The sequence below is a fragment of the Solea solea genome, chromosome 19, assembly GCF_958295425.1.
Source record: "Solea solea chromosome 19, fSolSol10.1, whole genome shotgun sequence".
In the NCBI taxonomy this organism is placed as follows: domain Eukaryota; kingdom Metazoa; phylum Chordata; class Actinopteri; order Pleuronectiformes; family Soleidae; genus Solea; species Solea solea.
In genome coordinates this window covers 1,567,499-1,583,042 of record NC_081152.1, presented here as the reverse complement: position 1 = coordinate 1,583,042, position 15,544 = coordinate 1,567,499, and the positions used below count along the sequence as shown (strand labels likewise).

At 42.3% G+C, this 15,544-nt stretch overlaps 2 protein-coding genes across 7 annotated transcripts in view; both read right to left on the bottom strand.

Annotated features, from left to right (window-relative positions):
• Positions 1–3,841, bottom strand: part of LOC131446556 (calcium/calmodulin-dependent protein kinase type II subunit beta-like) — a 44,073-nt gene extending 40,232 nt beyond the window's left edge. For 2 of the 4 annotated variants that reach the window (XM_058617855.1, XM_058617859.1), the window contains exon 1: positions 3,657–3,841. In XM_058617855.1, the coding sequence (XP_058473838.1) occupies positions 3,657–3,718 (62 nt within the window). In that variant the 5' untranslated portion in view covers positions 3,719–3,841. The remainder of the gene's footprint in view (positions 1–3,656) is intronic. The other 2 variants (XM_058617854.1, XM_058617857.1) reach the window with 1 other exon arrangement.
• A 2,737-nt stretch (positions 3,842–6,578) lies between these two features.
• pi4kaa (phosphatidylinositol 4-kinase, catalytic, alpha a) overlaps positions 6,579–15,544 on the bottom strand; it is a 29,154-nt gene continuing 20,188 nt past the window's right edge. For all 3 annotated transcript variants that reach the window (XM_058617230.1, XM_058617231.1, XM_058617232.1), the window contains exons 40-54: positions 14,767–14,854; positions 14,496–14,663; positions 13,875–13,928; positions 13,659–13,779; positions 12,705–12,834; positions 12,534–12,604; positions 11,960–12,032; positions 11,678–11,858; positions 11,481–11,585; positions 11,124–11,249; positions 10,599–10,719; positions 10,129–10,288; positions 9,898–9,987; positions 8,915–8,998; positions 6,579–8,830 (exon numbers count right to left, since the gene is read on the bottom strand). In XM_058617230.1, coding sequence (XP_058473213.1) covers positions 8,779–8,830; positions 8,915–8,998; positions 9,898–9,987; positions 10,129–10,288; positions 10,599–10,719; positions 11,124–11,249; positions 11,481–11,585; positions 11,678–11,858; positions 11,960–12,032; positions 12,534–12,604; positions 12,705–12,834; positions 13,659–13,779; positions 13,875–13,928; positions 14,496–14,663; positions 14,767–14,854 — 1,624 coding nt within the window. In that variant the 3' untranslated portion in view covers positions 6,579–8,778. The remainder of the gene's footprint in view (positions 8,831–8,914; positions 8,999–9,897; positions 9,988–10,128; positions 10,289–10,598; positions 10,720–11,123; positions 11,250–11,480; positions 11,586–11,677; positions 11,859–11,959; positions 12,033–12,533; positions 12,605–12,704; positions 12,835–13,658; positions 13,780–13,874; positions 13,929–14,495; positions 14,664–14,766; positions 14,855–15,544) is intronic.

The following is a 15,544-nucleotide window of genomic DNA, read 5'->3' as shown; positions in this document are numbered from 1 at the left end:
AAATATTTGTGTTTTACTGGGAAAGGACGAAGGATGAAACAGACCTGTTGCCCTACTAATCTGTAAATAATTACAAAAGGATCAAACAGGTACTCCTTAATATCATATCTGCTGATTATGGCAAAGATGACAGAGCGGCTGTAAATGTTAAACTGATGATGAAACTCTACATGAGGCTCTACAGGTGGAACAGCTGTTTGCTTGCAATTTCACAGTTGAATTTGATGTTAAGTGCAGGAAATAAAAGCTTCACAAACGTCAGAACATGTTGATGATCCCGACAGCTCTGACTTACAGCGTGACAGCACGTGTCAGAGGTATTTTAGCTTGATTTTTGCATCATGGCAGGAAGTGAGGACCTGTCGTCCATCTTTATTTACCGCCACTGGTTCACAAGCTTTTTTCCCACTGCCCTCAATCGCCCCATAAATCACTTACTGTGAGATTTAACTGCCCGTGACTGCGTCTCTGTGCTGGTGGAGCACTCTGTAATAATTATTAAACATTTTTCAACCCCAAGAATTAAAAGCAGCAAATATTATCAAAGGTTCGCGTTGAGCATGTTTTATGGCAGCGAACCAACGCCACCGTCTCTCAGGATCTTTCAGTTCCAAGCTCCGCCCTTTGCTTGTTTGTCACCCTGTGGCACAAACACCATCCACCATCTTCAGCAAAGTCATTTATTGCCTGGTGTATACACTGTGTGTGTGTGTGTGTGTGTGTGTATATTCATGTATGCATCAACACAGATTTTCAACTTTGGACCGACGATTTACGCTCTCTCCGTTTGGTTTTTGTCCCAGTACTAGGGTTCTCAACGGGTCGGGCGGGCGCGACAAACCTGACCAGACCCACGGGTTTCAATCAATAGGAAAATGTACTGTATACAGAATCAGACGAGATGAGGTGGACAGCTCAGCCGTTGAGAACTGTACCCAGCACATATGGAAACTTGTGTGTCCACACACAGAAATGATCATGTTCTCCTACACTTTGAGCAGAGTGTGTGACATCATCGCTGAATGCTCTCAAATCATTGTGTCAAAGTCACAAAGTCATGTGATCGTATGAAAGTTGAACATTATCGACCCGGAGCCAACGACTCACATTTGTATGTAAACTTGAACACAGCTTTATATCTGAGCCACCGCTACACACACACACACACACACACACACAAACACACACATGCACACACACGCACACACACACACACACACACACACACACACACACCTTTGTAAACAATATTTGAATTGTTGTTTCCAATCAGAACAAAGACATTTCGCACGTTAGCTGATAAAATTCCACGTTGACGGATTTTATTCATCTGTAATTATGTCAACAACAAATTGTTGCAGCCTTTGACTTAACACCTCCTCCTCCTCACTGTGATATCCTGCAGTCTTTACACACACACGCACACACACGCACACACACACACACACACACACGCACGCACACACACACACACACACACACACACACACACACACACACACACACACAGAGAGTAATAAGGCTCTGTTATCAGCAGGGGCAGCTGCTGTTGCTCCAGCACATCTTTTGTCTTTAATTTATCACCACACCACCACCCACACACACACACACACACACACACGCACGCGCACACACACACACACACACACACACACACACACACACACACACCCCATAACAGAGGGGGTTTCACCATCCAGTAAAGTAGAGTGTATCTAGAGGTTTAAAGAGTCCACATGTGAGACCTTTTAAGACCTTATTCAAGACCACTTTGATCAGAGACCTTACATTCATTCATGAAACATGTGACCTGTTAGCGGAGCCATCGATACACAGGGAGATTGACTTGTCAAGCCCTTAATCCATAACTTGTTTCTGGGTTAAAAATATGCACCGAGAGCGAGGAGGATTTCCAAAGAGAGAGAGAGACACAGAGACACAGAGACACACAGAGAGACAGAGAGACAGAGACACAGAGACAGACAGAGAGAGAGAGAGACAAAGAGACACACAGAGAGAGAGAGAGACAGAAAGACACACAGAGAGAGACAGAGAGACACAGAGAGAGAGAGAGACAGAGAGACACACAGAGAGAGACAGAGAGACAGAGACAGAGAGACACACAGAGAGAGAGAGACAGAGACACAGAGACAGAGAGACACACAGAGAGAGACAGAGAGACAGAGAGAGAGACACAGAGACAGAGAGACACACAGAGAGAGACAGAGAGACAGAGACAGAGAGACAGAGAGACACACAGAGAGAGAGAGACAGAGACACAGAGACAGAGAGACACACAGAGAGAGACAGAGAGAGAGACACAGAGACAGAGAGACACACAGAGAGAGACAGAGAGACAGAGACAGAGAGACACACAGAGAGAGAGAGACAGAGACACAGAGACAGAGAGACACACAGAGAGAGACAGAGAGACAGAGAGAGAGACACAGAGACAGAGAGACACACAGAGAGAGAGAGAGACAGAGAGACACACAGAGAGACACAGAGACACAGAGAGAGAGAGAGAGACAGAGAGACACACAGAGAGAGAGCAGATGAAAGTGCTAAAGTGAATGGTCAAATTAAAGCAAAAGGACACATTGATGGGACCTTCATATCTGTGCTCAATCCCAGTTTATATGCTTGTTTTCTTCTTCAGATTATTCTTCAAATCTCATTTTCTGATATTCTGTGAGTGCTCTCTAAAACACCAGTTCTGCTGATTCTGGTCTTTATTGTCAACACGTCTTTCCTCCTTCTGTCAGTGAGTCGATTCCCCTGTTAGAATAACGTCAGAATAAACACCTCTGCTTTCGGCTTCTCCCTTTAGGGGTCGCCACTTTGGATCATCTCCCTCCATCTTGTCCTCTTCTGCTACATCAACTGTCCTCATGTCCTCATGTCCTCATGTCCTCATGTCCTCCTTCACAACATCTGTGATCCCTCTCTGTGTGGCCTCGGGGATAAAATAAGTGAAACCCACTTGCCTCCCCCTGGAGAGACTGTAGAATGAATGTTCCTGTAAGTAAGGCATGGAAAGAAATCCTCTACACACACACACACACACACTCACACACACACACACAGAGAGAGCACTGAGTCCACTCTGACTGCATCTACAGCCTCTTTCTGAATCTGTTTGCATCCTACGAGGATTCCCTTCTTTTCTTTAAGAAAATCACAACCTGGGTGAATGAAGTGCAGCAGCAGCAGCAGCAGCAGCAGCAGCAGCAGCAACAGCAACAGCAGCAGCAGCAGCAGCAGCAGCAGCGTTCTCACACTTCCCTGCAAAGCTGGCTGCAACTATAAGATGATGATGATGATGATGATGATGATGAGGGCAGTTTATTCCCAGTACATCAGCTTTTCTCTCTGACATCACCCGTTTGTCCCTAATTAGCCTCTGGGCAGAGAGCAGGAGGAAGAGGAGGAAGAGGAGGAAGAGGAGGAGGAGGGTGATCCCCAAAGTGCTCATGCAAACCCCATCTTCATCATACAGAGTAGAATGTAACTCTATGGAGTGTGAGATGTCTGTGCAGTGGATGATGCTGCATGTGCTCCATCATCATCATCATCATCTTCATCGTCGTCGTCCCTGCAGCTGCTCAGGCTGCATGCAGTGTGTGTGTGTGTGTGTGTGTGTTTGTTTGACTTACTTGCCAAGCTCCTCGTACAGCTGGTATTCATCAGTAAAGCGCGTGCAAGTTGTCGTTGCCATGGTGTCTCCTCCTCCTCTTCGGACGGGTGCGGGTGCCGAGTCCGAAATGCTCGGTGCGTCGTTGCGGACGGGGAGGACCTCTCGGTCTCAGTTTGAGTCTCCGCCCACTTCACACCTACACACACACACACACACACACACACGGTCCCGGCTCGGATACTCTCCGTCAGGCGGGGAAGCAGGGGCGCAAATAGAAATGCTGGGGTCCTTCTCCACCACAACCCACCATCCATCCTCTCTTCAGACACATTCTGAAGAACGACTTCAACTTGACTTGTTTGTAGAATATTATATAATATTATTGTGGAGATGATGATGATGATGATGATGATGGTGTGTGATTTAAAAATGAAAAATGAAGACTTCTGAGGCTCCATGATGCACTGGAGCAACAGTGAGCCCAAGTCATACGTGAGCTAAGCAGCTGCTTTGGGCCCCTGATCACTGGGGGACCTCCAACAGTGGGTGGAAAAAAATAAAATAAAAGTTTAACAGCAATTGAAAAAAAAACAAACTGGGGAGAATAAATACATGAGGGACATAGATAGATAGAAAGATAGATAGATAGATAGATGAGATCAGCTGACTACACAGAGAGAATGACAGCGGTTTGAAAAGGTTTTCTCTTGCAAAACCAAACCAAAACGAGAATAAACAACTCCTAAAAAGAGATATAATGTAAATTAAAATAAAAGAATCATATCATTGTTATCATTACAGTCTGTCTTCCTTCATCCCTTGGGATATGTGACAGTTTGAGCTGTTCACACCATGTGATGCATTAAAAAAGGAAAGAAAGAGGAACAAGTGAAATCAAAGGCTGAGAGTGTGTGTGTGTGTGTGTGTGTGCGCGCTGCATTTGATTACACATCATTATAAATCATAAAACGAGGAGACGCCTGCAGCCGATAATGTAATTACTTCACTTGTAACTTACTTGGGGGCTGCCTGAGCGCGGTCTATTTTTAGGATTTCATTAAAGGAAAGCCTGCAGTCTGCAGCACAGCCTGGTCTTTATGTCCCTTTGACCAAATACAAGAAACAAGAAACAGAAAGGTTTGATGTGAGGCATGGCCGGATTCACCCGTCAGAGGGCCCCGGGGCAATGTTTTTCTAAAAGGCCCCCACAAAGGCTTTTGCCACATGTTCAGACTGTTTGGGGGGACAATCCCATTATTTTGCATTCCAGATGTTATTTGGACAGAAGACACATGAAATCATTCCAGATCAGAAATCAGAGTTGCGACACAAAAGAGTGACGACACACCTTGGATTTCTCATGCAGAGAAATGACTAGGACGACGCCCACCAAGGTGCAAGTGGCATCAAGCGGGTTTCCTGCAGAGTTCAGAAGAAGAAGCTTGCCACACATCAGAAGTGAGGACACGGTGGAACAGCAACTATTAAATGCTGGAAAGTCTCTCTGTGCAAAAGTGAAAACTTGGCTGCATACATCACAGATTATGAACTCCCTGCTGCGACATTCACTCGGATCCCTCGCTGTACTCGATCCTCGTCAAAAAGATCAGAAGTTGGATGTGAGGATAAAGCAGCGAGTAGAGAAACGATCCAATGAGGAGCATGATCCTCCATGTCTGATACGTTCGATGAGATCCTCCTAAATACTGATTTATTCTTTGAAGCATGAATATGAATCTATCTGAATCTATTGCCTTGACGTTAGTGAGGTAAGAACACACAGTCTCAGCCATAACAACAACATTAGATAAATAAAAACAACAATGGTACAGAATTGGCATAATCAGGTTTCCTGATTTTCATCCCTAAAACAATGTGTCTGTAAAATTTGAAAACAAATGGAAAAACATGAATCTTGTTTGAAATTGTGGGAACAAGAAGCTGAAATTGCAATTTGTGATGACTTAAAGACTTAAGACTTAAAGGCTGATTCAATTAAGATTAAACCTGCTGTGCAAACACTGCCATCTGGTGGAGAAACAATGATCTTCACACCCATGAGCAGTTACAATCCACTCAGCAGTCCACACCATAGCATAGTTCTTGCAGAGAATCAGAGCAGAAAAACCTCGGGGTGTCGAATTATCGCGTTAATTCGACACCCCGAATTAACGCGTGTTAATTGTTAAATTTTAGCAATTGTTAATTGCTAAATAAAACATAAATAAAAAATGTTTTATTTAGACAAATTAACTTACAACAGTAATTAACGTTCAAACAATAAAAAATAAAAAACCTTTATTGTAAAATTATGACACGTCAGTAACTATTTTTTAAGATGTTGAAGAAGTGCTGTAGCGATGACTTATATTTACTATTGGATATGAATTGGCTGATGTTTTGCTCAAAAGTTCCTTCTTCCTTCTTCCTTCCTTGTTTCTTCTTCTTCTTCTTCTTCTTTGAGTTAATGGCGGTTAAAAAACACTTCACTTCACTTCACTTCAGTTGTGTCTGTTACAGGGATCAGCTCATGTTTCTTTCTTTTTGACTTTTATGTTTCATACAGAACAATTTTCTGAGCTGCCACAACCTTGTTTTTGTTTTGTTTTAGTTTATCAAAACAAAACTTCTCACTTCCTGCAGCATTTCAGTCCACCTTCAAGCTTCCTGTGTTCGCATTTATGCATTTCAGTTTAATTGACAAAACCAGGTCATAAGAATTGTTACTTTTGCACATTTTAAAACATAAAAACAGTTTTCTTCAAATCAAATGTGACCTACATTCATTCATATGGTATTGAATCTGTTATAATTGCTACTTTCAGGTCAACAGTTTGAGAACAACTGCGGTCAAATCTGCTGACACTAAACTTGGAGTTCAAAATAAAACGTGTGAGGAAATCAGCAAAGATTAAGTAACAGCGAGAAGAACAATAAAATATCAGGGAAATGAGTTGTTGTTTTTTATTTGGGGTCATTGAAAAACATTAAACAAAGGATTTCTGAAATGGCAAAACTATACAAACAAATAGCTGCATCAGTTCCAGCAACGGTGGATTTAGAGGACGTCAGAACATCTGCTTAGTTTTTGAAATGAGGAAATATAAAAACAATAAGTTCCATAAGTTCTGATAATGACTTTGATATCTGAGTCTATGACATCAGTGACTGCACACACTCGGAACATCTGTTTTACTCTAACAACATTTCAAATTAAAATCACTCCATCTGTGGGAAAGAGAGAGAGAGAGAGAGAGAGAGAAAGGGCAGAGAGAAAAGAATGAAGGAAGATAGAGAAAGAAAGAATGAAAAAATAACCAAAAACAAAGGAAGAGCGAGAGAAAGAGAAAGAAAGGAAGGAAGGAAGGAAGGAAGGAAAGAAAATAAAAGAGAGGGAGAAAGAGAAGTGAAGAAAGAAATCACAAATGTAGCCCGTCAGTGATGAAATGTGCACACATTTAATGTGAAGTTTGAAATGCTCACGATCTTCATCTGACCACACACACACAGAACATAAGGAATGACTAGAGTATTGAAAACAACAGCTTTGATATGATATATTATGTGTGAGTCATTACAGTAATTACAGCATGTCCCACAAACACAGTATGGTTACACATGAATATATTGCATAATGCCAGGGAGATTTTTCTGTTTCTTTCATCAAGTATCTGTGTTATTGATGATTCCACCGCCCACAGGTCACAGAAATGGCTTTTTAGGTAAATCATCATCTTCATCAGGAACAGAAACCTCTATAATCAGCAGCTTTGATACAAGTTACTCACATTTGACACAATGAGACACACTGTAAAGGGAGAAGAGACACAGAGGATACTGTGTGTCTCACTGTTTCTGCTCTCTGTCCATTTCCACTAAAGGAAATCAAGGACCTGGGACGTCACTTCAGCTTTTATTTCCCCTGCTCTCACTCTGGAATTCACCAGGGAAGGAATGCGAGTGTGTGTTTCTTTCAGTGGATAAAAACTCCAGTGAATTGAAATGTATATTTAAACAGTTCTCCAAAGCTCAGTAACAACAAAAAGAGGAGTTTAGGGTCAGCAGTCAACCAAAGAAAAGTTAGGGTGGACTCTGCGTCCAGTCCTCAGTGTTTTGATATTTAAAGTGTCGTCATTGTCTCCATCTATCATCAGTCCGAGTCTTAGTTGATAAGAAGGTGCAGCTTGACGACATGTCAACAATGAAAAGACTGTTCCTCTGATTATTAATCCTCCCTAAAGTGGGTCACATGTTAGTGGGCTTTAAACGTGCACATATGAAGTGTTTACTAAAGCTTTAAGCAGAGAGACACATCAATGATGTATATTGTATTGAAGAGAATGATATTGTTATTGTTCTATTGTCCAGCATCTCTTCCTCGGTGACATTCACTGATTCTTTTTAAATCCAACAGACTGAACCTAAACGCTGACACATGACTGACAGTAGAGGGTGGGCATCCCAGCAGCAGTTCAAAGTGCCCATGAATAAGTTCCTCACATCTAATGAATTGTACATGAGTCACAGAAAAGACTCCTGTGATCTCTGAGAGTAAATGCTACATACACCTCTCTAAACACGTTTACACTGCTAAAGACTACACTGAGATTAAAAGCTCTATGTTTTAACACCGGCTTGTGTTTAACATATAAAATGATTCAAATTCACTCAATCATTGAAAAAAACAAACAAAAAAACTGCACATGTTTAATCACAGGCGAGTGACGGGGATGAAATACTGCGGTGGACTGTATAAAGTGCTTTGATAGTGATAATGATAGTGATAGTGATGAGTGTGATAGTGACCATTATAATGGCTCCTGTTATGGCCGTAATCCTTAAGAGTGACAGACAAAGCCCAGCGTCAGCAGAGAAACACTTAAAGGGTGATTCAAATACCTCTTTTGGTTAAAGGCAAAAACATTGTTCTTTACACTCGAGTGAAACGACGACCACGTTTGAACCTCAGATATACATCATACAGAGAGAGAGAGAGAGAGAGTGTGTGTGTGTGTGTGTAAGAACTTACAGTAAAGCACAGAGGACATGGACCAAAGGGCCACATTATTACACACATCACCTCAGATTGCATTGTTCATGTCATGTAGAGACAGAGAGGCTGGAGCTCTGGTGGAAGCCCCTCAGTAAGGAATCTGGTTCTGGTAATACTGCAGCATGTCGTACGTTTTGCTCCTGTTGGAAACACATTCACGTCTGTGAGTGAACATCTCAGGAGGTTACAGCCACGTTCTAGTCTGTGGAGGCGTTCTTACTCACCTGCTGCTGAGGAAACAGCTCTGGATAATTTTGATGATGAACGCTGCTGCTTCTTTCTCACTCATCTGTGGATTGAATCGTCCTCTGGATAAAAAAGAAGAAAAAAACGTCATATATTATACGATTGTTTGCATATTGATGAAGCAGGAGTGCTGTTGTGAAGGGAGTGCACATGATTTCAGCTCTGTGGTGACACTGAGCAGCTCCTCTGATGTTGTCACCTCTGCACTCTCCAATACAATAGCCCACGTCACATCTGCGTTGTTGTGTAATATACACTGTATACAGTGTGTGTATGTGTGTGTGTGTTTTCTTTATCAGTAACCACACTGAGACTTCTAGAATAAAGTCGTAAATGTACGAGAATAAATATATGAGGGCTGTGGAGCATTTCGTGGAATTGTACATTAGAATTGGTTTCACAAACAAGGAGATACTTCATCTTTTGACACATCAGCATCACATTGTCATAAGTATCAGGAAGAAAATGCATCTTTTCCACAGAAAGAACCAGGCGGACTTAGAGGAAATGGCTGCTTTGGTGGAGGGAGAAATCGCTGGAACTGGTCGACTGCAGGGTTATCGGCGGATGCATCAACGATGACGTCATACTCACACCTGTCTCTTGTGCTGTCATTCATTGTCTTGCGTTTGGAGATTGTTTGACAGTTTTACCTTTAACTACTGTCAATGAAAAGTAACTAAAGTCAGTCTAAAAGACACAGATTTCACACACGGGGGTTAAAAAAGTGTTGAACCGTAGAATAAAGAGAGGAGAAAACAAAACTGAATTTTACTTGAATAAGCAAAACAGCTCGGTGATTGTTGGTCTGTAAAGTCACTAAATATTCACACGGAAACAACACGAGATGTGAACAAACGATGTTGTGTGAACTACACAGCTGCAGCAGATGCAGCAGATCACACACGGCCATAAGCTGTAACACAAAGGAAGCAAACACACATCCTGATGTTATACTTACTTGAGGAGTTTAATGGTTTGTCCTCTGAAGCACGGTAAACCAGTGTCCAGCATGAGGGTCACGAGAGAAACCACTGCATCCATGTAGGGTCTGTGTGTTCACACGTGCACACATGAATGAAATGAGTTCTATTATCTAAAGGATTATTATTATTATTATTATTATTATTATTATTATTACACAGACTTTAGTTTAATCTTCAATAACAACCGTAGCACAGACTTCTCTTACCGCACGGCCAGATATCCTCTGACACACATCTCCATGAACCATTTGAAGGGCGTGGCCTCCATCTTCCCTCCCATGATCATCACCATCTCATCTGTGAGCTTGATGTCTGGCTCCCAGCCCAGGTTTCCACCCGGGGAGCTCTCAAACATGAAGCCAAAGTCTGAAGACATAAACAGGATATATACAATCTCTTCTGCGCTCACATAGAGGCTCAGCTGCTACACATCACAGACAGGAGCACAGAACCAGTGTTGTGTTCAATTAAGAAACTCAGAGACAGGAGAACTGTTCTATATCTGTATATCCAAGGTTGGTTGATAAGTGTTCAACTACTAGTGAATTAGCAACTAATTAACGGTGAACATGTGTTCCCTAATCTAAAGTGTTACCACTTCTTTTCTTCTCCCTAACTGGTGAAACAAACCCAGAGACCACACGACAAACTGAACTGTGTGTATCTATGACTGTACCTATGTGGATGAGGTGGCCTTTGCTGTCCAGCATGATGTTGCCGTTGTGTCTGTCTTTGATCTGTAGCAGGAACAGCAGAAGGCTGTAGGCAGCCATGCTGCGAATGAAGTTATACCGAGCCTGCGGAGAGGAAGGAAACACCAATGAGTGACATTCGGACCGTCACTCCACCACCTGACTATCATGTCACATAAACGGGTTTAACGGTTATGACAAAAGGAGGAAGTAAGTTGTAACCATGAGTAAAGTAAAATACGTTGCTCTGATATGTAACTATCTGTTACATCCTTCAGGTATTGGCTCCTCTGTTTTGCTGCTGTACATGCTCCTTAACGTTGATGTACTGTACTTCTGGAGGTAACAACCTGCCACTGAGCTGAATACTGCACATGTTTTGAATCCAAACAAACCCTTCTGCACTGAGACTGATCCCTTATGTGATTCTGGACCAGAACTGATACTGAATCCATTTTCTCCTTTTTTTAAATAACAAAAATGCAGTCAACAGGTCAAGACCTCGGCACCTTCTGAAAAGCGAGGGTGGATTCATCGCCGTACTGGTTACGGAAGTAATCGTACATCCCAAAGTCCGTCTGTCTGCCGAGTTGATCTCGTGACTTGCAGTCTGGGATGCACTCAATGACTCCACACTGAGGAAAAGAGGCAAACATGATAATCTGATCAGTTACTGATGAGCTGCAACCACAGGGAGCGAATAGACAAAAACAAACTGAGAGCATGAATATTCATACTGGAGACATTTTATTTATAATTACTAAAAACAAGATTCTGGCCATGGAGGAAAAAGATAACTGTGGAAAAGTGGCGGTTAGATGAGGGAATACCAGATTAAGAGAGAGTCAAGATAAATGAAGTCTTACTCCTGGTGCAGTAGCGACCACTCTGTATGGAAAGACAAACAGATCAAGGCCCACAAGCTGGAAGATGTTCTTAAAAAGCCCAATGATCTGCAGTGCGAGCATATCCTGCAGAGAGGACAGAGAGACACAGGAGTGAGGATCACAGCACAAATCTACTCCACTGACTCAATGTCAAGCATGAGGAAAAGCTGGAATACCTGTCTGCAGTCATCTCCTACTTTAAAGATGGCGGCCTGCCAGCAGACCCTGTGGGACCCGTCTGGATTCTCCTCTCCGTCTTCCAGAGAGTCCGACAGACAGCGGAGACCCTCCCTCTCCAGTTCACTCACCCCGCAGCGCTTCACTTTGAACTTGGCCAGATATGGTGCTTTAGCGGCACTGTGGTGACAGAACACAGTCACATGACACAGATGTAACGTGGCGCTCACATTTATTAACAAGAACCCAACATGAAGCATTAGTGACAAATCTGCTGTTACCTCTGCATGGGTGTTCCAGATTTGTAGTCAATGTCCAACACGATAGCTTCAGGGTTACTTGGCAGGTAACAGCCTAGAAAACAACACAGAGTCAGCTGCATTTCTAGTTACATTGAAGCAAATATTGACATAAGTCAATAAGTTTAATAAGTAATGCCTTCACTGGTGAATACAGTCTGAGTAAGAATAAAAGTATAAAGCCTTCCCTTAAAATATTTGTCTGTACAATCATGGTATGGTACGATACGGCACGAAACACTATCAGTGCGATACGATACGATACGATACGATACGATATCAGTTTGATACGATAAGGTACGGCATGGCACGACACAATACGGTACAATACGGTACGTTACGACACGACACGGCACGGTAGGCACGACATGGTACGACGCGCTATCAATTCAATACGATACGATACAATGTGGTGCAGTGCGGTATGATATGATACACTATCAGTTCGATACGATGCGATGCGATTTCTTTACATTTAAAAAACAAAGATGTTTCTATATTTTAATGTTTAATGATTTTATTATTGTTTTAAATCCTCTCTTCAGAGTATTGTTACCTGGTTGGACTTTAATGTCCGACAGTGCTTTGAGACAAGCTCGTTTCCTCTCCTCTCCCTTTGGAACCGGCCTGAAACAAAATACAAATATGTGATGGTTTACATGAGAATGAAACATGGTCTTTGGAGAGAGATGCGGATAAAATGTACCATCAGAGCTCATGAACTCACTTGATGATGGCAGATACGTTAGTGATCTTGTTAAAGAAGTCAAACTCTCTCTGGTAGAAGTCTTTGGCCGGACCTGACAGAGAACCAGTGATCTCCTCCACCATCTGCTCCAGCAGCTCCCCAATATCAGCTACACACACACACAAGAATGCAGGAGTGAGTGTGATTACATTAATCTAATTACAGATTAATAGAAGATAATCTCACAGAACAGCCTGGATGAAGGAAATATGATTACAAATACATTTGTTTTCTGTAGCCTCAGAATAAGCAGTTTTTGCACTTTAGCCAAGAAATCTGCAATCTTTCAATATCCAATGTTCCGATTAAAGGTAAGTTTGTTTATTGTGATGTTATGAAGTGAAGATTTACAACAAAGACACACACCAATGTTTACATGATGTTGTGTTAGTCCAACTAAAACTATTCTGAGACAACTTCCTATTGCATGTACACATTCGGTCAAACTCAAAGTGGCGTAGGTGCTCTGCTTATTTGAGACAGGTCCCTCCCCCAAGCTTAGACATGGAAATGATAGAATAAGCTGATACACAGAAGAACAAAACTGTGACAAAAACATATAAAAAGTCCAGGCCGATTTGCACTGATGAGCAAACCATTCTCCGTCAGCTCAAATAATTCAATATTTTAAAGTTAATGAAAAGTAAGAAGACTCCACAGGCAACAAAAGAGCCACCAGCTGAACCAGAAACCACCTGAACGGGGGCGTATCACCAAAGTGTAGCAGACGAGGACACACGTCATATAATTAATAAATTTCATGCTAGGTTTTGTACACTAGGAAAGTTCTCCAATTAAATGTCGTAGTCGAGCTCTGGTTGTTTATTTGTTTTTACTACAGTGGTTTGTGACTCGGAAACTTTAGAGAACCACGGCTGGTTGAATGAACTAAAAGTCTCAGGAGTTCACGCCACTGTCTTTTTGTCTACTCACGATCTTTTTGGTGTCCCTCTTCATCCACGAAAATGTTGGTCTTCATGTTCCAGATGAACTGGTGGGCAAGAAGCTGAGACTTCTGCGCCGCCCACAGGATGTACTCTCTCACGTATCCCATCTGAACAGGACAAAGAAGTCAGTTAGCGGAAAGAAGAGCAATACTGTCTTCAACTGTTGCAGGAAGTCTGTGGAGACGGAGATATTCATGTGTACCTTATCGTAACGAAGCGCCTGCACGATCTGAGGAATGTAGAACAAGATGGCGTCCTGGGAGGGGAAATCAAAATGGACCACACGTTAAGTTGCTGCTGTTGTTGCCACATTCAGACGTACGTTCATCCTCAGTGATCCGATAATGTCGAGAGGTTTGAACAATCTGAATCTGTCCTCAAATCCCGTCACAGAAACTACACTTTGAGACAGTTTGAGAACACATGTTGAGACACGTGTCCACAGTCCTGAGACCGCCTGAGCTCATGTCCTTTCACCTGCATATCAGTATTGATTTATTTATAGTCACCAACACAACATTAACAATGACCATCATATAACTGTTTTTCTAATGGTTAAAACACTTGTTTTATGTTACAGCAGCATGAGTAGAGCGCTCTCTCTCTCTGTCATTCACGCAGACACACACACACACACACACACACAAACATACTGACATCAGACACATCTGTACAGAAATATACTCGTACAGCTGGCATTGGCTCAGCTCTGATCTTACACAATTAAATGTAAAATGTAAAGTGATGGCTTTTACATTACATTACATGTCATTTAGCAGACGCTTTGTACAAGACTGCTTCAATGCTTGAGTGTGTGACTTACTGGAGGGAAGGAGCGCAGCACTTTCACCCCATACTGAGCCGTGAGAGGATGAGGAGGGTACAGGCTGCTAAAGTAGGACAGCCCAGTGGGTGGGTCCGCTGGAGCCCAGCACAGGATATGGCTCAACTCAGGAGAGTCAGCATCGATGGTGTGCCATGTCACCAGGAACTGACAATAAGAAAAGTGACAGAAAACATTCATTCATTCATTCATTCATTCATTAACATCCAACAATTTACTAGTTGAGCATCACTGCAGTAAGAGGTCTGACCTTGACCGCCTCAGGTAGGTCACTGACTGCTCCAGGGTCCAGTCTGACCAGCCGGGTCACCTCAGCAACGATGGCATCATTCTTAAACCTGCAGGAAATAAGCAACAGTGTGACAAGAAAAGACAAGAGATTCATTCAGATTAAGTGGGGATTAATTAAGCAAATAAAGTTTGAATCAAACTTCGTAAATGTACGAGAATAAAGTCAAAAAGATACCAGAATAAAGTTGTAAATTTACGAGAATAAAGTCATAATAAATATTCTAACCTGTCGTTTTAGAAGAGGAGAGTTGTTAAAATGAGGGCTGTGGAGCATTTTGTGGAATTGTACTTTAGAATAGGGTTCACAAACTTTAGGACTTTAAAAGTATCTGCAAGAAAATGCATCTTTTCCACAGAAAGAACCAGGCGGACTTGGAGGAAATTACTGCTTTTGTAGAGGGGGAAAAAGCTTTAACTGGTCGACTGCAGGGTTATCGGTGGATGCATCAGTGGCCATTCAGAGAGGTTTTGTGTTTTCTCAAGAAACAATCCGACTGATAATTAAGATTTTGGATCCAGAAGGAGTCGAGGTTTGACTACAGCTGAAGAGACCCCATGGATTCATATGATAAACTAGAGAAACCACGAAACCCCTCTGATTGGCCCGCTGATACCGATACCCTGCAGTCCACCACTTCCAGCTATTTCCTCCAAGTCCGCTTGGTTCTTTCTGCGGAAAAGATGCGTTTTCTTGCTCTCTTGTAAAACAACGAGTTAGAATATATTACGACTTTATT